Source organism: Misgurnus anguillicaudatus, chromosome 1 (assembly GCF_027580225.2).
Source record: "Misgurnus anguillicaudatus chromosome 1, ASM2758022v2, whole genome shotgun sequence".
Classification (NCBI taxonomy): domain Eukaryota; kingdom Metazoa; phylum Chordata; class Actinopteri; order Cypriniformes; family Cobitidae; genus Misgurnus; species Misgurnus anguillicaudatus.
Window position 1 is genome coordinate 12,679,457 of NC_073337.2, and position 25,163 is coordinate 12,704,619.

A 25,163-nucleotide genomic window follows, 5' to 3' on the forward strand; every position below is an offset into this window, starting at 1 on the left:
GGATTAGTCGATTTTCTCAAAAGAAAAATCCAGATAATCTACTCACCACCATGCCATCCAAAACGCTGCTGTCCCTCTTCGTTCAGTCGAGAAGAAATTATGTTTTTTGAGGAAAACATTGCAGGATTTTTCTCATTTTAATGGACTTTAATAGAGCCCAACATTTAAAGCAACACCAAAGAGTTTTTTTTACCTTAAAATAATGTTTCCAAAAAAGTTTCAGTGGTTCATCCTCTCAAAACAGGGTGAACGGCACTTTCACATTCGCTTTGCAGCCCTCTGTCGGCCAAAACCGCACTAAAGAAGTTTCTAACCGTCGGGTAGCGGTCCTGTAGTTCGAGTGAAAACTACAAAAACTTGCTTTACGGCAGACCTACAATCCAATCAGAGCCAGCTATGCTGCAGTATTTACGACAGTGGTAATGAACAATTACGCTTCTAACCTGTAGGGGGAGCAAAGAGCCAGAGTTTTGACAATAGAAACAACAAATATATACTTTTAAAGCACAACTTCTCGTCTAGATCTGGTCGTGATGCGCCAGGTGACCCCACCAATACGTCATGACGTCAAGAGGTCACAGAGGACGACGCGCAACCCTGCCCCAGTGTATACAAGTGTTGAGAAAGAGGACCGTTCCTACACTGTTGTATGTCAACTGATACTAATTAATGTCTTTGTGTCAGTTTATTGTTTAAAATGGTCCGCAAATATGCGTTTTATATATGTAACACGTGACCTCCCTACGTCACTACGCATTTACGTTAGGTCGCTCTGGACCGGACCTAGACGAAAAGTTGTGGTTTAAAAGTACATATTTTTTATTTTTCTTGTCAAAAATGACAATCGTTTCGTTAGATAAGACCCTTATGCCTCGTTCGGGATTGTTTATAGTCCTTTGAAACTCCGTTGAAAAAATCTGTTTAGTGTTGAGTTAAGTGTTAAATGTTGGTGTCTATTAAAGTCCATTAAAATGAGAAAAATCCTGCAATGTTTTCCTCAAAAACATAATTTCTTCTGGACTGAACAAAGAAAGACATCAACATTTTGAATGACATGGTGGTGAGTAAATTATCTGGATTTTTCTTTTAAGAAAATGGACTAATCCTTTAAACTGAACTCTTGGACCAATACCTCGTCGAAAATAACAAATATTATTTTCAGTAATGCAAAAATGCAAGTAAATTAAGTTTAAGTGGACTGCCCACCAAGCATTTGCACCTGCATTGTTTAAGACCTTTACTGCATTCAGGTGACTTTATTCAAAGATTGAATTTTTCTTATACATCCTATTGAGTACTGAAGAGAATTTACAGCAAAGAAAGTCATAGTATATGAAGGCGGTACCTCCTTAAGTCCCACATTCTGACTGTGTTGCCTGATGCAGCATACAGGAACGTTCCAGAGGGATTCAAGGCGATCTGGTTGATTTGGTTTTCTCCTGGTGGGATGCCAGCAGAACTGCTGCCCGTAGCAGAACATGCGTCACCCTGAGACACCTGTCCAGAAGAACTGAAAGGATATAGATTGAAGGTTGGGTTATTTATCAGCTAGAAATCATCAAGATGCAGAAGATTTCTAGTAACTGAAATCAAAGTAGAATCAAACTCACGTGAGGGTGCGAATGCATTTGGCAGAGTCCCGGATGTCCCACACTTTGATGTAGGCAGTGGAGACGCTGAAGACCAGGCTAGAACAGTATCTGACTGACACCACACTGCTGGGATGATCTCCGAGAGACATGATCTCCTGACCGGTTACTAGGTTCCAGACTTTACATGTGTGATCTGAGATTAAATAAGAACATGACTGAAGGTGGACCACAGCACTGATCTATAATTCTGTTATACTTCTAGATCAGCGTTTCTTAATTCTGGTCCGCGAGCATCCCCTCCCAGAATGTTTTAGATGTTTCCTTATTTAAAACACCTGATTTCATCAACTTGTTAGGGAGACATGGGCCATATGTTCTTGTGAAACGTCATCTCAATTCAAAGTTTACACTACATTTAGCAGAAGCTTTTGTCAAATGACTTCCAAATGAAGTTCTAACCAGTTTCACATGACACATTAAAGCAAAAAAGCTACAACATATTTTGCACCAACAAGATTTTACTTTGGGTGAAGCTACCATGATACAAACAGAAGTAGCTGAGAAATATATGAAGAGTTTGGTTCCAAAACGCAATAAATCCATTTTGACAAATTTCGGTAAAAACGTGTTTTCTATACCACGAAAGTGACAAGCTGAAAACCACTATTTTCTGTTACAAACTTTCACATAGCATCTTTAGGTTATAAAAACATAAAAAATTCAAATCCATAAATTGATTTTCAAAGATTTTTTATAAAAACGAATTATTTTTTCCACAAAATGCAATAAATCCATGACAGTTTTTTATTTCAAAATGCTATAAATCTATTAAATCAATGTATAAATGTGCATTCATCTTTACCATTTATATTTATTTAGTTGACTAGTGGTATACAATGATTAAAAAATAAACATTAATGGCATTAACCAAAACACTTACTTTGTTATATTAAGAACACTGTCATTGCTGCGGTTATAGTTGACGTCGTCTCTTTACATTTTTCACAGCGATCAGCTGTAAAATGTTTTAGTCCTGCTCGATTTTCGTTGACTTTGAGTAAAATAATGGAAAGTTTTCATAAGATCCTCTGGGGTCAATGTGTTAGGATGAGAAGCTTGATGCTGTCGGGAGAACAAGCACCCGAGTGCCTCTCGCGGAAATTATTAGATGTTGCTGGCTTACGTTTCTTTCCCGTCACAGAAAACCATCACAGTTTTATCAATGCTATTAAAGTATAATTTTGTTTCGTTTGTTGATCATGAAGTACAAAGTAGATGAGGAAAACTAGGACTCTGTGTACTCGGCGCGCCGCCATTGTTTGTTTACATTGCGTGACTGGTGGGCTGTAATTTCAGGAATGATTTATTGCGTTCTGTAAAAAAGGAGGAGTGGCGTTTATCACATTTTGGGAAAAAAGGGAGAAAAGATGACAGAATAACACGGCGGATATTGGATTTTGCGTAAAATTAAGAATTTGCTTTTAACTACTGACCTGATATAATACTGATTTTGGCAGTAACTAATTTTTTTTTCAAAAATGGCGTTTATCGCGTTTTGGAACCAAACTCTTCATATTTTAACTTGTAGTCAAAACCAGTTTATGAGAAACTCTAATAAAGAAAATATATATAATTAAATGCTTGTCTGGCTAGAACATGGTGCATGGCTATTACTCTCTTTAAAATGTCAAGAAGTTAAATGCCTTACCCTTTGAACCAGTGAAGAGTAGATCATCAGTCGAGTCCACACACAGCAGGGCTTTAGTATGACCCTCGGCCACGTGCACGCACTGCAGTTTGGCTGCTCGACTGGATCGGACTGCTTGAACTGGGTTTATCGCACTTCTGTATAAAATACACACACAGGCACAAGACTAATGCATGAAACGATTCAACCAAAGCAAAAATTATTTATTGATAAGTTAAACATTTATTATTAATTAATTGTTTGCATAATAATGTATGCATACTGATAATTATGTATGCCACTGAACTAAAAATTACTGCATTTTAAGGCAATACTGTGGGCCGTTGGGGCATATAAGTAAATAATTTAATATAATATTTAATATTTCTTTCAGTGGCTTTGAGATCTTAAGGAGGCAACACATGATGATAACAAACACAAGGTACATTTACATGCAACCAAATAATCCATTTGCAATCATATTGATTGCTCAATTGAATTGAAAAGCCTTCATGTAAACACCTTAATCAATACGATTGAGGTCGATCGGATGCAAATTTCGATCTTATTGAAAAAAGGGGTGTAGTCCAATCTGTGATCCGATCAGCTGAAGAAAAGTATACATGTAACCATGTGTATTGTAGTATTTTTTCAATCGGATACATGGATACCATGTGCACATGCGCAGAAGAATTGTGCATAAGTTCTTATATTTACCTCTTATATACGTATCACATGATTCTTGTAAAAGAAACATGCAATAGTATGGCAACACGCATTATTAAAGAATTACTCCACTTTCTTAAAAAAAAAAAACTTCCTGATAATTTACTCACCACCATGTAATCCAAATTATTGATGTCCCTCTTTGTTCAGTCAAGAAAGAAATTATGCTTTTTAACTCTTTCGCCCCCATTGACGAGATTGATCTCGTCAATTAAGAGAAAACGCTTCCTCGCCAATGACGAGTATTTCCGTCTTTCCGCAATACCGCTATTATCCACCAGGTTCCACAACTTTTTAAACCCAGAAGTATGGCCCTATGACAAGCGGCTACATGTCCATGTCTGTTTTAAAGATCGCTCTGAATGGGATCTCTATGAAAAGTCTGTCACAAAAATAGAATTATCTCTGCTTTTTGCTCAAAATGTGGTGTTTTTGCAGAAACCTACCCATATTCAAAAGCTGATTACAAAAGAACCACTGAAGGTAGGATGAAATTTTTTTTTAGGTTGAAAGCAGAGGGTCTGTTCTTTCATTTGATATATTGTATGTTTATATATTTAAAGAAGAACATTTTATGGAAGGCATTAAACTTTTGTGAAAATCATAAAAAACACTGGCGGTGGCTGGCAACTTTTTTTTAAAACGCTGGCGGTGAAAGAGTTAAGGAAAACATTCCAGAATTCTTTTCAATTTAATAGACTTTATTGGACCTCAACAGTTTACAGTTTCAATGCAGCTACAACGATCCCAACCGAGGCCTAAGGGTCTTATCTAGCGAAACGATGTACATAAAAAAATTTACATTTTTAAACCACAACTTCTCGTCGAAAGGTCAGGTGTTACATAATGTAAAATGCACATTTGCAGACCATTATAAGCAATAAATTGACAGAAAGACATTAATTTGTATAATTTCACATACAACCACATCTGAGCAGTCCTCTTCCTCCACACCTGTAACCCCCGGGACAGTAGTTTTGCATACATCATCCGTGACCTTTCGACGTGATGACACATTACATGGGCTCGCGCTGGCGCATCACATGGCTGGTGCAAGACGAGAAGTTGTGGGTTAAAACATATTTTTTATTTTTCTTGCCGAAAATGACAATTCGTTCTGCTAGACAAGACCCAGAGGAAATTAAGTCCAGTTTTTAGACAAAAAATATCAAATTTAAGCAAATTAGTGCTTAAAACAAGCAAACAAAATGTTTATGAAAAAAGTAAACTTATTTAAGCACGCCACAAATTTACTTAAATGTTATATCCCCTGTTCAAAAACTAAACTTATTTTACTAGGTCATTTTGCTCATCAAGAAAATACATCTTAATTTAAGAATGTTTAGATATTTTTCTGAAAACAAGACAAAAATACTAAGTAAGAAAGTCATTTTTTGCAGTGCTTAATGCCTCATTTGAAACTGTTTAGAGTCCTTTGAAGCTGCATTGAAACTGCAATTTTAAACTGCATTTAAACTGTTAAGGTCCAATAAAGTAAATTGTAAGTAAAAATAGGAAATTGAGTATTCCTTTAATGTAATGGGGTCACACGCTGTACATTCTGCAGCGTTCATGTCTTTCATAACATTACATAAATCAATAAAATAGCATAGTGCCTTTCGAAAAGTGTGTTTTCTTTATATCTATATCTGAAAACTTCTTAAGAACAACTTTTTCTAACTGAACTTTGTACATTTATCCAGAGATAAAGCGACGAGCGCTGCGATGCCAAGTCCTCTGCATTTTGCAGACTTCATATATGGGCTACTTTTAAACTCTTTCAGCGAGTTGATTTTTTCTGCGGGTTTTTAAGTTATTGGTATTTGGGCTTTGTATAGTCATTGAGCTAGATTTGAATGTCCATTGGGATGGTTTTGATACGCGAATCTGGCAACCCTGACTGTGCACTTTTATAGAATGTCCATGTAAACTAACATTTTAATCAGACTGCAACGTGTAGGGTACATGTTTACTGTACTGTCGTAACCTTCAACCTTCAATTAAGTCAGATAAACAACATTTTGTGCATGTGATGTTTAAAATTTATAAATGAATAATTTGTTTACATTTATTTGACTATTTTTAATTTTTTTTCTCCTTTGAAAAATATGTAAATGTCTGTTATGTGAAAAAACAGACAAAATATATTCACTCTAACATTTATGATTCAGTTACTCAGTATTTTTATTACATACATTTGGCACGTGTGTTCAATTATCAATGCATGCCGTAAACAAAAGCCAAACATGCCCAATGAAAAAGACTTTGTATTTTCATTGTAGCAGATCTAAATTAGCATCACCAAAGTAACTAAAGTGACGGCGATTTGCCTTCTCGGGTCGCCTGATGGCAGGAAGAACTTTCCAAAGACTCTTGGCAGTCACAAGCCTTCAGGGCAACAGACAATGCAGCCGTCTCCTTAGAAAAAAGGCTTGCCCCCCATGCTGCTTTTCAGAAAATGCAAATACGTCCATGACTCGAATTTATGGCATATGATGCTCCTTTCAAGATGCAAAATAGTATTGACGTGGTCTCATCTGGTTGAGCTACTGTATGATACAGAGTACACAATGAGGTACATTATGTGGGCCCATGCTCCGCCTGGTGGATATTGTGTGAATCACAAAACACGTACTTTGGCAGGCAATTCTAAGCATGCGTGCCAAAGAATTTGAAAAAGCTTAACATTTTAAAGGCCGGGTTTGCTAAGTGGGTGCTAGGACTTTGCTATGCAGTTGTTATGGTTAGTATGTTGCTCTAGTTGAAATGTACGCTTATTTCGATACCGGACTTCTAATACACTGTATTGAATAAATGAAGTATCATTTGAACGTATGGTTTTCCAATTGAGCATCAATATAAAAATGAATTCTTACTGTTTGTCCATGGTTCTGGTTCTGTCTGCAGGGTTTTGGCTTTTCTCCTGAGCTCTCCTTCGGGTGACAGGTGAACGATCCAGAGACTTTCTTTCTGTTGCCGTAGGAGATCTGGCACTGAAGTTATAAAAAAAGCAGAAGCAATATTTAATTTAATTTACCATAGATACTGAATCAGACATCGTAGCAGTAAAGGTAGTTATGCAAAAATCTTATTTTATTTTGCTAATTTTCACACTGACTGATATTTTGTATTTATACTGAAGAAATTCAGACATGTTTAAATCTTTATAAATGACTTACAGAGAATTTGACTTTGATATTAAGCATATTGCATCTCTGTCTTTTAAGTGGACTGCAGGGTCCTTATGACTTTCGGGACTCCCCACTACAGGAAGCAGAGAGGCAGAAAAATCCTCTGGTGGGACATCAGGGTCTCCAGTGTTGGCGTACAGCAGCTCCATTTGAGTTGTTGTTCTTCTACGAGCCTAAATCCATTTTAGATTCAAAGAACAACTTATTTAGTTATAATTTAATAATCAAAGTAGAAACTTTAAAGGACCTATGAACTGATCTTACACCCGGCGCAATGCAGCGGAATGCATGACCCAAGTGTCTTTTGCTAGTTTCCACCCTGCGCAATTATCATTTTCACGTTTAATGGCACGTTGTTTAAATAGCAAATGCATTTGCACCCCCTTTTGCGCCCATGGGTGTTCTGGTCTGAAACGAGGTGTGTTCAGGCGCATTGTTGGCGCGTTGCTATTTTGAGGCAACTAAAATAGACTAAGCCGTTGACCAAACAAAAAACTGGTCTAAAGTCCAATATGTTTTTTGTTATTTAAAGAGCGCATTAGTAATATGCGCCTATAAACGAGACGACAATGCTGGTTTGCTCATCACATACATGAATGCGCAGCAGCACAAAACGCTTTTAAATATGAAAGATTAAAGGATTGAATGTAAAAGATTATTTTTGAGTCTCTTGGACATAAATGAGGAGTAATTATGAGACGTTAAAAGGCGCAAAGAGCTGCTTCACCTGTAGCCTGGTAAGTAAATAAATGCTTTGCTTTAAACAAATGCATCTATTTTTAAATGTTTTTTTTTAAATGCTACCTTACGGATTTATTGTATATGATGACTCTGTACCTGTGGATATGGTGAGATGAGAAACATTTTTAAGTAATGCTTAAAGGGATAGTTCGGCCAAAAACGATATTAAACCCATGATTTACTCACCCCCAAGCTGTCCGAGTTACATATGTCCATCGTTTTTCAGACAAACACATTTTCGGATATTTTAGAAAATATTTTAGATATTTCTGTTCATTAAATGTAATGTTGCGGGGTCCAGGAATAGTCCACGACCTTCAAGTCCAAAAAAGTGCGTCCATCCTTCACAAATTAAATCCAAACGGCTCCAGGATGATAAACAAAGGTCTTCTGTGGGTAATCCGTGAGGTGTTGTTGTAGAATTATCCATATTTAAAATGTTATTAACTTTATAAACTAGCTTCCGGTAGCGCCGCCATTTTGGAGTGATGCGCATTCAGGATGAGAGCTTACGCAGCGTACAGAGTTTCTCTGCTGCTGCTCGGTGCCCCCGCCCTCCGAATTTGTCATACGTCACTAAGAAAAGTGCGTACACTACGCTAATCCTCTCTCCTGAGTCTAAGATGGCGGACCCAACGGAAGCTAGTTTATAAAGTTAATAACATTTTAAATATGGATATTTCTACAACAACACCACACGGATTACCCACAGAAGACCTTTGTTTATCATCCTGGAGCCGTTGGGATTTAATTTGTGTAGGATGGACGCACTTTTTTTGACTTGAAGGTCGTGGACTATTCCTGGACCCCGCAACATTACATTTAATGAACAGAAATATCTAAAATATTTTCTAAAATATCCGAAAATGTGTTTGTCTGAAAAACGATGGACATATGCAACTCGGACAGCTTGGGGGTGAGTAAATCATGGGTTTAATATCGTTTTTGGCCGAACTATCCCTTTAACATTTTTAAGTGACGCTGTCCAAGTGCTGAAACGTGCGGAGAGCCGTTTGTAAATTCTTTATCTCCTGTTTGTTACAAATAAAGTATTTTTACAGTACAAACCTTTTCTTACATACTTGTAAATTATTTTTTGATGATATTGTATATACATTTAAAGCAATTAAAAGCCTGATTTTTTTACTTCTATGACTAAAAGAAAATGTGTTTTAAAGGTTTTAATAAAAAAATAACAATTTCAATAACAAGTGAAAAACAACACAATTATTTAACATTAATCTTCATGGGGATGTTCTTCTTCCGCTTAGTTTTTCAGTTTACGAAGTCTGTCATCTAAATAGGGATTAAACATAGCGCCAGCGCAACAGGCTTTTAAAGGGGATGAGAGCTGAGACTCTCATTGGTTTAATGCACGTTACGCCCAAAATACTCCCATTACTCATTAAAAAAATAGGACCAACCCTTTTTCGACCATGCGCTTGGCGCAAAAACCATTTTTACATTAGCAAAAAAGGATTCGGACACGCCCATTCAGACGTAGTGCTGTGCACTTTAGACAATGCGCTTAGATCGTTAAAATAGGGCCCTATATTCGTTCTGATGTTGATGTTTTAAATTGACTCTTGAAATCAGAAATTAGAAACTTTTGTGAGCATTTTTATTGCTAAACATCTAAGCAGATGTTAATAATATTTTTAACCAGTTGTCCTGTAAATTTGAAGTGCGCCTACAGATGCCCTCAATACTAAAAGAGATCAACTAAAAGACACAAAATTCCGATTTCATGGGGCAATTACTTGCTGTCCTACCTTATTCCTGACTTTTGTGTCTCCACAAAGCTTCATCAGATCTGAAGCCAAACAACTAGAAGAAACAAAGAAACATTTTGTTATCAAAATGTTGATTTGATTAAATTACGCTGGTAGAATTCATTTAGGAGCCAAACAACTGTTTTCTGCTAAAATCCTCTATGACTACTACAACTGAATTTCTTCATTTAATTTGATGCCCGACCGAATCAGTTTGTAGATGAAAGTACATCAGTGCTTGCCTTTTCTCTGTAGTGTGTGTCTGAGATGATTCATCACTGCTGCTTTCATCACCGTTCTCTGAACAAACACAATCAAACACACATTAGCATCAGACAGTACACTGTTATTTTAGCCTGTCAGTATGGTATCAGTAAACAGTGTTATTCCAGTGACATGCATCATGGTGTTACACTTTCAACCCTGAATTCAAAAGAACTAGAGAAGCCTGGACGCCAGCATTGGGGTTGCAAATGTGTTTTAATCAACCAACAGAAAATGCTGGGAATAGAGAATGAATGTGTGGATTTAGATGCAGAGTAAGGGTGTCACGATTTCGATTTTAAATCGAAATCGATCGAAATTAAGTCACAGCTTCGAACTTCGAAATAAAAAATGGGATCGTCGATGCTGCCACGCCCCCATTTCACGTCCGGTCGGCTTGCCAAGCGCGGAAAAAAACTCTCAGAGATGCCTTTAAAAACATCTGTCCAGCGGAACGCGATCATATTTTAAACACGAGGGATGTATTTCTACAACTCCTTGAAATGCATATCATAAACAGGATTACGTGATCTGACTTTAGACAGAGCGCAGCTCTCTGCATGTGCGCGATAGTGAGGGAGGCGCAAATATGCAGCGGGTTATATTTTAAACAAAAGGATAGTTTGCCTCAGCTCGCATGAAACGCATAAAACTGAACACATACGTAAGGATTACTACTTTAGTTTATGTTCAGACTTCGGACAGATGCGAGAGCGTGTGCACGTGAGACAGAGAGAAGCGCAGCTGCTTATGATGCTGGGTTTATTTCAGATGCTATGAGTCCAAGACACGCGCATTAAGTCCATGTGCATTAAGTCCATGTTAGAGATGTGCGGATGGACTATTATTTCATCCGCAACCGCATAACAAAACTCATCATCCGTCCACCATTTTAATAAGTCAGAAATGTCTCCGCTGTTTTCTGCTGACAGGCACGGTGGGCGCTACTGGGGGCGTGTGCAGCAGGTGACGCAAATTTTGGGTCCTCAGAAGGCTAGACCGTCTCATTTCAGTTCTCTTCTTGAACTTCTGAGGCAGTCACTATGAAAGACAGAGAGGTTGCATGCGTAGAAGGACACAGCTAATAACAAGCAGTCGATCCGGCACCTGCCCGAATTTAATTAAAATATTATTTTTCGGCACGTCCTCCGCCCGATCCATGTAACTGCCAACCGCGCATCTCTAGTCCATGTGCATGCAAAAAGGAATCCTCTCTCTACAAGCTCTCGCGTTAAGTGAAGCCCACAAACCCCCATGCGAGTTGTGCAATGTGCATGTTAAAGTATTATAATAATAATAATAAATAATGGCATATAATTTTTGTCTAAATTATATGCCTATATAAATATATGTAAAAATCGAGAATCGGATCGAATCGTGACCTTAGAATCGAAAATGTAATCGAATCGAGGATTTGGAGAATCGTGACACCCCTAATGCAGAGTAAATATGACCCTTTCCAGACCTAGAAATAAAAGCCAGAATGTCAATCGGAAGAGATCAGCTGTAGATAAACATAACCATAAGCTGCATAAAAAAGTTGGACTGCATTTTTGCCCACCCGAGAAGTCACTGTAATAGTATATTTTAAAAAAATCCATCAATTTCCCATTTGGGATCCATCATATCTTTCTATCTATCTATCTATTCATCCATCCATCCATCCAACCATCCATCCATCCATCCATCTATCTATCTATCGTATCCACCCATCCATCCTATTTTTCCATCTATCTATTTATCTATCCATCCATCAATCCATCCATCCACCCACCCACCCACCCATCCATCCATCCATCCATCTTATCCATCTATCCTATCTTTCAATCTATCTATCTATCCACCCATTCATCCTATCCATTCATTGTATCCATCCATCCTATCCATCCATTCATCCTATCTTTCCATCTATCTATCCATCCATCCTATCCATCCATCTTTCCATCCATTCATCGTATCCATCCATCCATCCATCCATCCATCTTATACATTCATCGTATCCCATACATTAATCTTATCCATCCATCAATCCTATCCATTCATTGTATCCATCCATCCATCCATCCATCCTATCAATCCATCCATCCTATCCATCCATCGTATCCATCCTATACATCTATCTATCCATCCTATCTATCCATCCATCCATCCATCCTATACATTCATCGTATCCATCCATCCATCCACCCATCCATCCATCCATCCATCTTATCCATCCATTCTATCTTTCCATCTATCTATCTATCTATCTATCCATTTATCCTATCCACCCATCCATCCTATCCATTCATTGTATCCATCCATCCTATCCATCCATCCATCCTATCTTTTCATCTATCTATCCATCCATTCATCCTATCCATCCATCCATCCATCTATCCATCCATCCTATCCATCCATCTTTCCATCCATTCATCGTATCCATCCATCCATCCATCTTATAAATTCATTGTATCCCATGCATTCATCTTATCCATCCATCCATCCTATCCATTCATTGTATCCATCCATCCATCCTATACATTCATTGTATCCATCCATCCATCCAGCCTATTCATTCATCATCTCCATCCATCGTATACATTCATCGTATCCATCCATCTATTCATCTATCTATCATCCATCCTATCCATTCATTGTATCCACCCATCCTATCAATTCATCCATCCTATCCATCCATCCATCCATCATATCTTTCCATCTATCTATCCATCCATTCATCCTATCCATGCCTTGCCATCCATCCATCCTATTCATACATCTATCTATTCATTCATCCTATCTATTCATTGTATCCATCCATCCTATACATTCATCGTATCCATCCATCCATCCTATTCATTCATCGTATCCTATCCATTCATCCTATCTATCTATGCATCCATCCATCTATCTATTTACTTATCTATCCATCCTATCTATCCATCCTATCTATCCATCCATCTATCCTTCCATCCTATCTTTTCATCCATCCATCCATCCATCGTTTCCATCCATCATATCCATTCATCGTATCCATCCATCCATTGTATCCATCCATCCATTGTATCCATCCATCCATCATATCCATTCATCGTATCCATCATATCCATTCATTGTATCCATCCATTCATCCATAGTATCCATCCATTCATCCATAGTATCCATCCATCCATCCTATCAATTTAATCGTATCCTATCTATCCATCAATGTTTACAAACTTGGTTCGTAAAGTAAATGTGACCCTGTCTGTGAAATCCAAGCTAAAGTATCATCAAATAGTTACATTTTGAGCATCAGAGTTTGATTTCAAACATTGAATTTGAGCATCAAAGTTTAATTTCAATCGTTGATATGACCATACTACAGGGGTGTCCACTCCTGCTCCTGGGGGGCCGGTCGGGTGCCGCTGCTAAACATTTTGGTGCCCTATAATTCCTTTATAATGCCCCCCACCCCGACCCTGAGAAAAAAAAATGTTTGTTTTTGCCAGTTTAACTTTTTACAAACATATAACTTAAAAGCAGAAAGTAAAATCTTCACAGTTTTAGCCAACACACACTAATTTGAACGTGCAAACTTTTATAGAATTTTTATTTTTAACAAAATAAAAAAATTATCAAAATAATCCAGACATGTTTTTCCCAGGTACAATGTCAGTTTAAATAAATTACATTAATAAACATCAATAAGTAAACAAGAATAACCAATATTCTTAAATAAAACAAAGATTTAGAGAACTAAGTGTCACAGTAATGTTTGCTTCATATCATACATACATGATGACATTTTATATTTATATATATTTAACAGTCAGGAATTGTTAGCCTACATGTGCACTGACTGCTAACGTTAACTTTTACTGAGAAAGTATTAACCACCGTCACGTCAAAATAAACCACAAAAAAACTACTGCTCAATATCTAAAGAAACGTAGTAAAGAAAGTAACAGCTGGCGTCAGTTATTTGTAAAATGCATATGCATAGGTAATGTTTTACAGTAAAATCTCAATTTAACTTGCACTAAAGTTATAAATTATAACAACATGTTTGCTAACATTGATGTCAGCACAGAAAGTTCGAGGCGCGTTCGAGGCGCATTCGGATTAGCAGCAGCTGCAGCCCATGCACATTTCCCTTATTTGGATTGATTAAACATGATGGACTTACCTGCAAGTGATGCACGCGCATCATCCCGCAGTTTTTCTTTTTCCCGATCCTGACTCCTGCTGTCTTTTCAGGGCCATTTTTAAAAGTTGCCTACTGTCTGGCCGTTTCTCAATCCGAAGGCTGCAGCCTGCGCGAGGTCGCATATGCAGGCTGCATACGTCATCAAGCCTGGTTTATTTCAGTTAACTGAACATTACATTATCAAGTCATAAGAATATTACAACCATTTACGATTAACTAAGAATAATAGTCAACTTAATAAGCGTTTATATTACGAAATAAGAAAGTTTTGATGACGTATCCAGCCTAGAAATGCGACCTCTGGAGGCTGCAGCCTTCGGATTGAGAAACGGCCTCTGTCAAACTTCGTCAGGCGCCCGCGCGATCAACCGGCACGGACCATCAAAGGCTGGGGGGCATATTTTCTATACTAAAGCGATTAAATTATCTCGTTTCACCTTTTTTTGTAACATATACATGGATAAAAATTGCCTGATAATATTTCTATAGGCTAATGAAATTCTATCAGCATTATATATTTTTTTTCAATAGGCTTATTTTTGGTGCCCTATCAGCACCTGGTGCCCTACGCACAGCGCGTGATGCGCGTTATGGGAGCGGCGGGGCTGCCGGTGTCTCTGCAGAGTTTTAATCCAACCCTAATCAAGCACACCTGATCCAGCTAATCAAGGTCTTACTAGGCAGACTAGATACTTTGAGGCAGGTGTGTTAAGGGAAGTTTTAGCTAAACTCTGCAGGACAAAGGCCCTCCAGGACCGACTTTCGACACCCCTGCCATACTAAGTCAATAATAAACATATCAAGGTAATATTTTCACAATCTTTACATTATTTAGGATGATTTTACAAAATTTAAACTGACTTTAGCTTAGATTTAAACACATAGGGTCACATTTTTCAACAATACTTAACATCTTGCTTTGCACTATTGAATAATACTGTCTGGACCTACACTTACATGTAAAAGTAATCCACATGAAAGCTTTCTAAGGCGTTTCTATAGTTGATACTTGAATTGTGAGAAATGTGTTTTAAAGAGTGAAGTCCGCAGGTGAGTTTAGGTAAGAACCATGCAGCTCTATGCTACGGTTACTGTCTGCGGTTAGTCTACAGGTGACTCATGCACAGGTGGACAGCTCTAGTGGCCTCTACTTACCCGACGGCACGTTACCTAGTTCTGTTTGAATTCAGGCAACAAAAAGACAAAAGCAAATCAAAATCCAACTTAAAAAGAACAAATGTAGAAAATAAAAAACCATGCTAGATGCTGAACCCGTTTGCATTCATGTCAGACCTTGGAGAGCGTTTCCGAGCAAAGCGTCCAGCTCCGGGTTAAGTTCGGCTTTCTCCTTCAGCATGTGGAAGAGCAGCTGGTTCTGAGTGGCGCTGTTGATCTCCGTCTGCTTCAAACGGCCCTCCATTACTTTGATTTGAGACTCTTTCTGTGCAGCTTGTAAGCCCTGAGAAAGAGTTATGACCATAATAACTAGGGTGCACTGATATATACTGTATTTATTTACTATTGATCTCTAATACCTTATTGATGGCCATAGACAGAAAGTGGTCGAGCAAGACACGAGCCTCTGATAGCGTACATGAGCTGATCACAGCAGAAACGTCCACTGTATCTCCTTCTTCCTAGATTGACCAATTAATATAAAACATTATTTATATAATACTGTAATACAGTATGGTACTGTACAACATCTATGTTGCACACCTTGGCCTCTTCCATCTGCATGATGTTGGCCTGGCACTCAGCGATGCTGTCGTTGATGTAGTCTATGTTAGCAGTCAGCGACTCGATCTCTTCAGATAGAGAGAGGACGGTCCTGTCGGCATCCATGTCTTCGCTCGCAATCTTGTCCTTCTTCCTCATCACCTTCTCCTTGCGCTTGGTCAGCTCCTCACGTTGCTATGGACACAGAATTGTAAGATATATCATTGAATTTAGATTAATCATTAGCTTTTCTCAGTCGCTTTGGAGCATTTCTCAGATCAGAGCAGTGGTGGCTCGTGACTGCTCATCTGAGGGGCGCTAATTCAAAAAAGAGTGTCATGTGTGTTGCTTGCATTTCAAAAGATGTGTTTGTTGCGTTATGTGAACCATGTGCATCATGTGTTTTGTCAAAATAAGTGCCTGCTGCACACGCATCAAAACCGTTTATGATAAAAGAGACGCTCACGTTCACAAAATACACGCAAGACACTCCCTTAACAGTAAACTCTGATTACGCATGAGATTGTGCGAATATCTGGCAAACGCGAGCGTCTCTTTTATCATAAACCCTTTAGACGCATCTGCAGCAGGCACTTATTTTGACAACCCACATGATGCACATAGGTTCACTCGACACGCCAAACACATATTTTGAAATGACGAACCACACACGACGTGCTACATACATGTTGTGACAAAAAAGAAGTCACCGGCCGCCACTGGATCAGACATTATTTTTCAAAACACTTTGTTCAACCTCCACATCATCAAGTCAGTTGTGCACAACATAAAAGCAAATTCTCATTGTTTTGGACAAACTGTATGCTTTTGTACAATCATATAGTTGATTATGGACAATTGTCTGCTGATTGCTACATTTTCAATTGCTTATGTCATTTTCATCAAGATACATTTTTTCTGTTGAATAGTCTTACACCTCAAAACATTTAGGAATTAGTTCTTCGTACACAACATGTCATGCAAAATTGTTGATCTTTGTGTTATAATCTTTTACTGTAAGCATGTTTTCCAGGTTTTTTTTAAGTCTTTTGTAAATGTGAACTGAACTGATGCATATGATGTTTTGCAGTATGTACGAATTGTTCTAAGAAATGCACTTTTTATTTAGCAAATTTTAAGAATGATTTAAGAAACGCTTCAAAGCGACTGTAATATTGACTCAAGGTCAAAGGTTAAAATCAAAACTTGCTACCAAACTTTAATGGTCCCAATCTCATAATTAGATTACAAGACTTTAACCTGAATTTTACATGCAGGGTCACATATGCAGTACTGTATATAATCTCTGTCACTGGCTTGCAGGGTAATCTTTAAATGATACAAAATTGTGAAAAACATAATCAATTGTCACCTTAAGCAATCGATTCATATCAGTCTCCATGTTGGAAATGGTCAACCTCTGCATGATGATGTCACTAATACGACGCTCCAGTGACTGCCATTTGGCCCGTGCCATCCTTGCAGAGTATACACCTCCTTTTCTCATCAGGTATTTTCTGTAAAATAAACCACACACTAGAGGTCGACCAATATGGGTTTTTTATGACCAATGCCGATAATAAGAAAAAGCTGTATGACCACTATGAGGATGATATAACACAAATGTTATTAAAGTAAATTAGAGACAAACAGAAAATTGGTAAAAAAATAAATAAACATCAATTATGCATAATATTTGAAGAGTTTGGTTCCAAAACGCAATAAATCCATTTTGACTAATTGCTGTAAAAACGTGTTTTCTATACCAAGAAAGTGACAAGATGAAAACCACTATTTTCTGTTACAAACTTTCACAAAGCATCTTGAGGTTATAAAAACATTAAAAATTCAAATCCATAATTTGATTTTCAAAGATTTATTATATAAACAGATTATTTTTTTCTGCAAAATGCAATAAATCCATGACAAGTTGTTTTTTTCAAAATGCTATAAATCTATTGAATCAATATATAAATGTGCATTCATCTTTGCCATGTTATATTCATTTAGTTGACTAGTGGTATACAATGATTAAAAAATAAACATAAATGGCATTAAATCAAAACACTTACATTGTCATATTAAGAACACTGTCATTGCTGTAAAATGTTTTGTTCCTGCTCAATTTTCGTTGACTTTGAGTAAAATAATGTAAAGTTTTTCATAAGATCCTCTGGGCTCAATGTGTTAGCAGGACAGAAGCTTGATGCTGTCGAGAGAACAAGTAACAGCCGCCATTTTTCCTTCACCTGAGTGCCTCTCAAGTAAATTATTCGATTTTGATGGCTTACGTTTCTTCCCCACCACAGAAAACCACCACAGGTTTATCATTGCCATCAAAAGTATTATTTTGTTTTTGTTTGTTTGTTGATCACAAAGTACAAAGTAGATGAGGAAAACTAGGATTCGTGTACTCAACGCCCCGCCATAGAGACAGAGCGCAGCGCGTCACAACCTGAAAACCACGCCCACCGGGGGGGAAAGCAATCCAACAGTCTCCATTGACTTTGTATTGCAAAAGGCCGCCTCCTTGTCATTTCTGGCTTATAACAAAAAACTGAATAATGCCCAAAAGCATTGGGACAATATGTACAGCTAACAAGCCAAAGAACACAGAAATAAGTCCCCACAAGCTGTCGAGCCGCAAAACCCAGCTCTCAAGGAGAACAAAGTGGATCGCCGATTACGTTTCCCCCTATTGGACGCAGTTTTACTAATAGGAGTACTATGAAAAGTTGCCTGTTTCCATTTCTGTGTCTAAACGCTCGTTTTTTGAAGTCGACAGCTTATAAAAAATTAATTATTTATTTTTTTGGCGTGTTAGATGTACACCTTGTCACACAGCAGCTTTTAGGTATTATTCTGGTTTTAAGTTTAATTTGTAAATAAGTTTTTATAAGCTGTCGACCCCAAAAAACGAGCGTTTAAAGACACAAAAATGGATACAGGCAACTTTTCATAGTACTTCTATTAGTAGAACTGCGTCCACTAGGGGGAAACGTAGTCGGCGATCCACTTTATTCTCCTTAAAGGTTGGGTTTTACGGCTCGACAGCTTATAAAAACTTATTTCTGGGTTCTTTGGCTTGTTAGCTGTACATATTGTCCCACAGCAGCTTTTAGGCATTATTCATTTTTTTGTTATAAGCCAGAAATGACAAGGAGGCGGCTTCTCGCAATACAAAGTCAATGGAGACGGTTGGATTGATTTCCCCCCCGGTGGGCGGGGTTTTCAAATTTGCATAACGGCGCTCTGTCGCTATTGCTGTTTACAATGTGTGAAATGGTGCGCTGTGATTTGCTGAGCGGATTTATTGCATTCTGCAGAGAAGGAAGACTGGCTTTGTCGCGTTTTGGAAAAAAGGGGAGAAAAGATGACAGAATAACACGACGAATATCGCATTTTGCATAAAATGTAGAATTTACTTTTTAACACTGACCAGATACGATACTGATTATATTGTTACTATTTTTTTTAAATGGCGTTTATCACGTTTTAAAACCAAACTCTTCATTTATAAATATACCCTTTTAAATTGTTAAAACATATTTACAAGACATAATTAATGTGGATCTGACATCTTATGGTACTGTTTGAATAAGTGTGTTAAACTAGCATGGGTTTGTGTGTGACACAACATAACATCGTGTTATAAAAGTGAATAATAAATGGTAGTCATTTTACTTTGGCTTTACATTGAGTGACACTGAGTGCCTTTTTTAATACAAACATCAAATTTAAGTAATAGAAAATTTTACTGGTCGTTTGAAAAGATTTATCTTAAAAAATATCCAAATATCGGCCAATATATCAGCCTCTGCAATATATTGTCCCATCACTACCACACACACGCACATCGCACTTTTTACTCAGACTATAAAGGTGATGCATGTCATTTACTCAATGTTAAAATATTTTTTGTCCTGTAAACTACAAGTACAGTAAACTTTGACATTACATTTGCATAAAAGAGCAAAAACATTGTGGCACTCCCACAACATTGCTATATAGTTTGAGCAAACTGTTTAATAGAATAGGAAAGTGTTCGAAAAACCTGCTATCATTACTTTTGTAATTCTGGTGAGGCCAGTGTCACAAACCTCACATTAAGGTTACCCACCTAAAAATGAAACGCACATTACCTTGTTCCATTAGATGCAACGGCCCCTGCGGTTTGCGGTCGCAGAGGAGCCGCACGGGGTGATGACTCCTGTAATGATTCTGGTAAACTGATCTTACGGTTAACCTTGCCGGATACGGGCCGCACCTGTCGCCTCAGGGCGGTTATCTGATGCAGGAAAGAGACCAAACTGTAGTTATATTTTTCAATGGTGTCATATTCTAGATATTCAAGTTGAAGATATTGATGTGATAAATCCAATATATAGCTTAAGGTGTAAAGGCGCATTAAGAGATTCAGTCACCTCCTCTGCCCTCCTGCGCAAAATAAGCTCCTGTTGTCTCTTTTGTGCCTCAAGCTGCTTCAGCTGGTGCTAAAAAGAGACGGAAGAAGAAAAGTGATTAAACTTGGAGTCTGAGAATATACCATAATTCCCAGGGGGCGATGATTCACCTCCTGTTTGCGCTGGTCTTTCTTTAGTGTGGCGATCTCTCGGTTACGGCGGGTTTCTGAGGCGCGGTTCCTCTCCTGTTGCTCCTTCATCTGCTTCATCAGACCCACCTAAATACGACAAGTAATTATGATAACAAAACCAATGATAAACATGAACAACAGGGTAATATTAATGAAGAAATTTGCGCTTGTTCAATGCTAGGGCATCATGGGTGCAACAGTATGGTGTTGATAGGAAGTTTAGGGCTGGTTACAAGTTACAACATACACTAGCAAAAGATATTGGATATAACAAGATTAAGCTTTTCTTTTACTATGATAAGCTCAATATGACTGTTTCTGGCGACGGAAGGGCTCTCAAGAACATACTTTGGTGTTCTTCATCTCGGTCACTTCCTGCTGCAGTTTCCTCAGCTGTTTCTCATACTGTGATTGGTTCTTCAGCAGGCGCGCATGCTCCTTCTGTGCCGACTGCAGTTTCTGCAGCTCCTTGTTCATTGAGTTCAATTTCCTCTCGTATTCTGATTTTATCTTCTTTGCTTTCTCCTCCGTACACGATTCTACTGAGCCTGCAATGAAATTTAGACTTGAATAGTGCCTTCATCAAAAAGCATTTTCAGTTTAAGCTATTTCCAAACAGTACCACAAGAGGGCGGCACAGATAGAGATGAAAATGCATCAATATGTCAATTTTAAATGCAGTTCCTTTTGTTTTTTTAGTGTACTTAATATTTTTGTTTTGGCATCATTTGAGTTTTGTATGCATTTTGTACCCATGTTTTGCAGTACACGGTCCCTCTCCAGCTGCGTGTCTCTGATTTTGCTCTGCAGCATCATGAGTTTCTGTTCGTATTGTTGTTTGAGCGTGTGCAGGCGTCTCTGACTGTTCTCAAGCTCATCTATCAGTCGCTGCTTGATGGCGATCTCACACGTGATGTTGGCCAGATCTGCCTGGAAGTCCTCTGTTTACAAACACACACGAAGGAAAGCAACGAATCAGACGATAGATGGTAACCGACTTGGTTAGCTTGTCGAGTTTCTATAAAAGTTTTACCTTTTTCCTCCAACTCGGAGTCTGATTCATCGGAGCTCTCCACCTCCATCTCATCCTCCTCTTCATCTCCATCTGCCTCCTCGATTTCATCATGATCACTTCCATCCTGCAACAGTTACACATTCATTAGCATCATTGTATTGAATCACTTACAAAGTCACGATTTTGATCTCTGCCCCTACATGTATCAAGCTTCTGGACTCCAGAGTTGAACACCTAGGACCTGCATCATACTGTATATGACATAATCCAGATTCAGTTTCTTTATTCAACTACTCAACTTGACTTTTCCCAGCGAAGGTATTGAGGATTAACTTTTAAAGCCTATTTATTTTTTAGAGATGCACCGATATATTGGGCAATAATCGGTATCGGTCGATAAAGGTAGCTTAAAAACAGCCGATAATCATGGCTAATATATCCTGTCAATCAAAAGAGAACAGGAAAATGCAATGAATATGATATCTGTGTTTAGAAAATGTAAAGAAACGTCACTAGTTTAATGTTCAATATTAGTGGTCATTACATGAATAGGGCCCTAAGAAATCAGTTTTATTTTTTCCCAAATTCCGTTTTATTTTTTAAATTCCGTGTTTTCCATTTTTCTGGATTCTGGTTTTAATGGTTAAATTAAATAGTTATCAAAAAGCACATCAACTAAAAACACTAAACGAATACAATTTAAAAATAATGTATTGAAATTTATTAAATGACATATAAGCCGATGTATTTTGCCTGTCACAGTAACCGAAATGTACTACAACCGTGCTACTGACAAGTAACCAAATGTTTAGTTTTTTCTTTTAATCATAAGCTTTGACGAAACCTGCTTGCGCTTTGATAATGCTTGTCATTGTGTGCAATGCATGACGAGAAGCGAACATACGTTTCTTTACATCCAACATTACACAAAAGAAAAATGTTTCCGCATATTTCTGTCATTTCCTGTATATTGAAACAAAAACATAGCATTTGAAAATGAGATATAATGATAAAAAAAGAAAGCTAAATTTGCAGAATTCTGTGACATTCCGCGTTGGCCTACTGAAAAATCCAGCTAAGACCAGCATAAGCTGGTGAGCTGGTTTAAGCTGGTCTCCCAGCTTGGTTAAGCTGCTATTGAATAACATTAATAACATTAAGAAAATTAAATGTGTAAAATTAAGATAATGCAAGTTAATATAACCAACAAACTATCGGCATCGGTATTGGAAGATATTAGTCTAAATAATTGCTATCGGTGGAAAATGTGTATCTCTACTATTTTTACTCACAATTCACATTTAACTGCTCAACTCCTGGGTAATCCCTAATAACGGGCTTAATTATCCTTAATTATACTTGACTGCAATTTACGCTCCTGACAAACTGAATCATCAAGCTATTTTTATTTATTAATTTTTGGTAGCAGTGAAGCAATGTTACAACGGTTTTTCATAGAGACAGAGCGCAGCGCGTCATACCCTGAAAACCACGCCCACCAGGGGGGAAAACAATCCAATCGTCTCCATTGACTTTGTATTGCGAGAGGCCGCCTCTTTGTCATTTCTGGCTTATAACAAAAAACAGAATCATGCCTAAAAGCTGCTGTGTGACAATATGTACAGCTAACAAGCCAAAAAACCCAGAAATACTTTTTATAAGCTGTCGAGCCGTAAAACCCAGTCTTTAAGGAGAAGAAAGTGCATCGCCGACTACGTTCCCCCCTAGTGGACGCAGTTCTACTAATAGTAGTACTATGAAAAGTTGCCTGTTTCCACTTTTGTGTCTTTAAACTTTATTTCTAGGTTTTTTGGCTTGTTAGATGTACACCTTGTCACACAGCAGCTTTTAGGCATTATTCTGTTTTTAAGTTTTATCTGTAAATAAGTTTTTATAAGCTGTCGACCCCAAAAAACGAGCGTTTAGGGACACAAAAGTGGAAACAGGCAACTTTATAGTACTCATATTAGTAGAACTGCGTCCACTAGGGGGAAATGTAGTCGGCGACCCACTTTTTTCTCCTTGAAGGCTGAGTTTTATGGCTTGACAGCTTATAAAAACTTATTTCTGGGTTTTTTGGCTTGTTAGCTGTACACCTTGTCACACAGCAGCTTTTAGGCATTATTCTGTTTTTAAGTTTTATCTGTAAATACGTTTTTATAAGCTGTCGACCCCAAAAAACAAGCGTTTAGGGACACAAAAGTGGAAACAGGCAACTTTATAGTACTACTATTAGTAGAACTGCGTCCACTAGGGGAAAATGTAGTCGGCGACCCACTTTTTTCTCCTTAAAGGCTGAGTTTTACGGCTTGACAGCTTATAAAAACTTATTTCTGTGCTTTTTAGCTCGCTAGCTGTACATCTCGTCACAGAGCAGCTTTTACGCATTATTCTGTTTTTTGTTATAAGCCAGAAATGACAAGGAGGCGGCCTCTCGCAATACAAAGTCAATGGAGACGGTTGGATTGCTTTCCCCCCCAGTGGGCGTGTTTTTCAAATTTGCATAACTGCGCTCTGTCACTATTGTACAAAGGAAAATCAGATAAACATACCGCCTCTTGCTCCTCGTTGGCTCTCTCGGAGGGCTCCTTGTCCTGCTCATTATCTGGCCCCTCCTCCTTAACGACACTGTATCATGACATCATGAGAAACATGATTAAAACCAAAGACCACTGACTTAAGAACGATGCATAGAAAGAAGATCCTCAGCCCAGAGATTTGGTTAAAGCCCTCACAAAATAAAGTTGTCTTTATGAACAACTTTTTCCTGTCATGGTGAATTATGGTGAAACATCTTTTACTCTATTGTATACTTTGCCACTTCATTGTAAAAATTCCTGCTTGCTTTAAAATGTTAAGTATAGTCAACTTTAATTTACAAGTCATTTCCTTAGTACTTTTTTATTGCGAATAGTGAAGAGTTGCTGTAACTTAAAAAATAATGTTGAATTAGGTTAAGTCAGTGGTTCTCAAACTGGGGGGCGAGATATGGTCGCCAAATGTATGACCTTTTTAAAATAAAATTGGTGCAGAGGAAAGCACCATACACAAGGGGGAATGCTAAAAGGTTTGAGAATACTGGGCTAAGTCGAGATAAAATCCTAAGCTACGTTTACATGAAAACAATCTGAAAAGAAACCGCAAAAGTGGCGTTGCGTTATCACTTTTTATTCCGTGTTTATACGAGCATTTTGAGGGGGAAATCTGTGTGCATATGGTGACGCAAAAGTGTGTGATATTCGATGTAGTATGCACTCCAGGCGGCTAGGTGGCAAAGTGAAGCACTGACACAAAACAACACCAAGTTCGTGTGCCTCTTTGCCTTCGTACAACCTTCTTCCTGGTTCTCCCAGGTCTTGTCCAAAGCCGTCTGGTTTGCCTCCGACGAATTGGCGCATCAACAATTTGATAAAGGTAATTAATGCGCCTTCTCTGATCAGTAATACTTGCTGTGAATAAGTCGTACAACTTCTGGAAAGACTTGTATATTTATCAGAGCTGCTATGGCAACTTGAAGGTCTGACGTATGGAGATAATCTGACATGTTTGTTGTTATTTTCCTGAACTGGCGCATGCCTGTGACGTAAACGCGTATGCGGCGAGAGCCACCGTGAGCAGACTTTTGCGTTTTTACTCTTTAGACGAGAACGCGACGGTAGATCGTTTTTAAGATTTCCACTCTGGAGGATGG

At 38.0% G+C, this 25,163-nt stretch overlaps 1 protein-coding gene across 4 annotated transcripts in view; it reads right to left on the bottom strand.

Moving 5' to 3' along the window:
• LOC129432613 (kinesin-like protein KIF21A) overlaps positions 1–25,163 on the bottom strand; it is a 67,985-nt gene that overhangs the window by 6,502 nt on the left and 36,320 nt on the right. For 2 of the 4 annotated variants that reach the window (XM_055191120.2, XM_055191118.2), the window contains 19 exons: positions 24,025–24,100; positions 21,491–21,596; positions 21,210–21,398; positions 20,806–21,005; positions 20,437–20,544; positions 20,288–20,356; positions 20,006–20,151; positions 17,236–17,380; positions 15,864–16,058; positions 15,680–15,781; positions 15,438–15,603; positions 15,300–15,320; positions 9,952–10,009; positions 9,710–9,764; positions 7,185–7,369; positions 6,882–6,998; positions 3,301–3,437; positions 1,611–1,785; positions 1,346–1,510 (listed from right to left, as the gene is read on the bottom strand). In XM_055191120.2, the coding sequence (XP_055047095.2) occupies positions 1,346–1,510; positions 1,611–1,785; positions 3,301–3,437; positions 6,882–6,998; positions 7,185–7,369; positions 9,710–9,764; positions 9,952–10,009; positions 15,300–15,320; positions 15,438–15,603; positions 15,680–15,781; positions 15,864–16,058; positions 17,236–17,380; positions 20,006–20,151; positions 20,288–20,356; positions 20,437–20,544; positions 20,806–21,005; positions 21,210–21,398; positions 21,491–21,596; positions 24,025–24,100 (2,415 nt within the window). Of the gene's footprint in view, positions 1–1,345; positions 1,511–1,610; positions 1,786–3,300; positions 3,438–4,853; positions 5,053–6,881; positions 6,999–7,184; positions 7,370–9,709; positions 9,765–9,951; positions 10,010–15,299; positions 15,321–15,437; positions 15,604–15,679; positions 15,782–15,863; positions 16,059–17,235; positions 17,381–20,005; positions 20,152–20,287; positions 20,357–20,436; positions 20,545–20,805; positions 21,006–21,209; positions 21,399–21,490; positions 21,597–24,024; positions 24,101–25,163 lie in introns of those variants that run through there. The other 2 variants (XM_055191119.2, XM_055191121.2) reach the window with 2 other exon arrangements.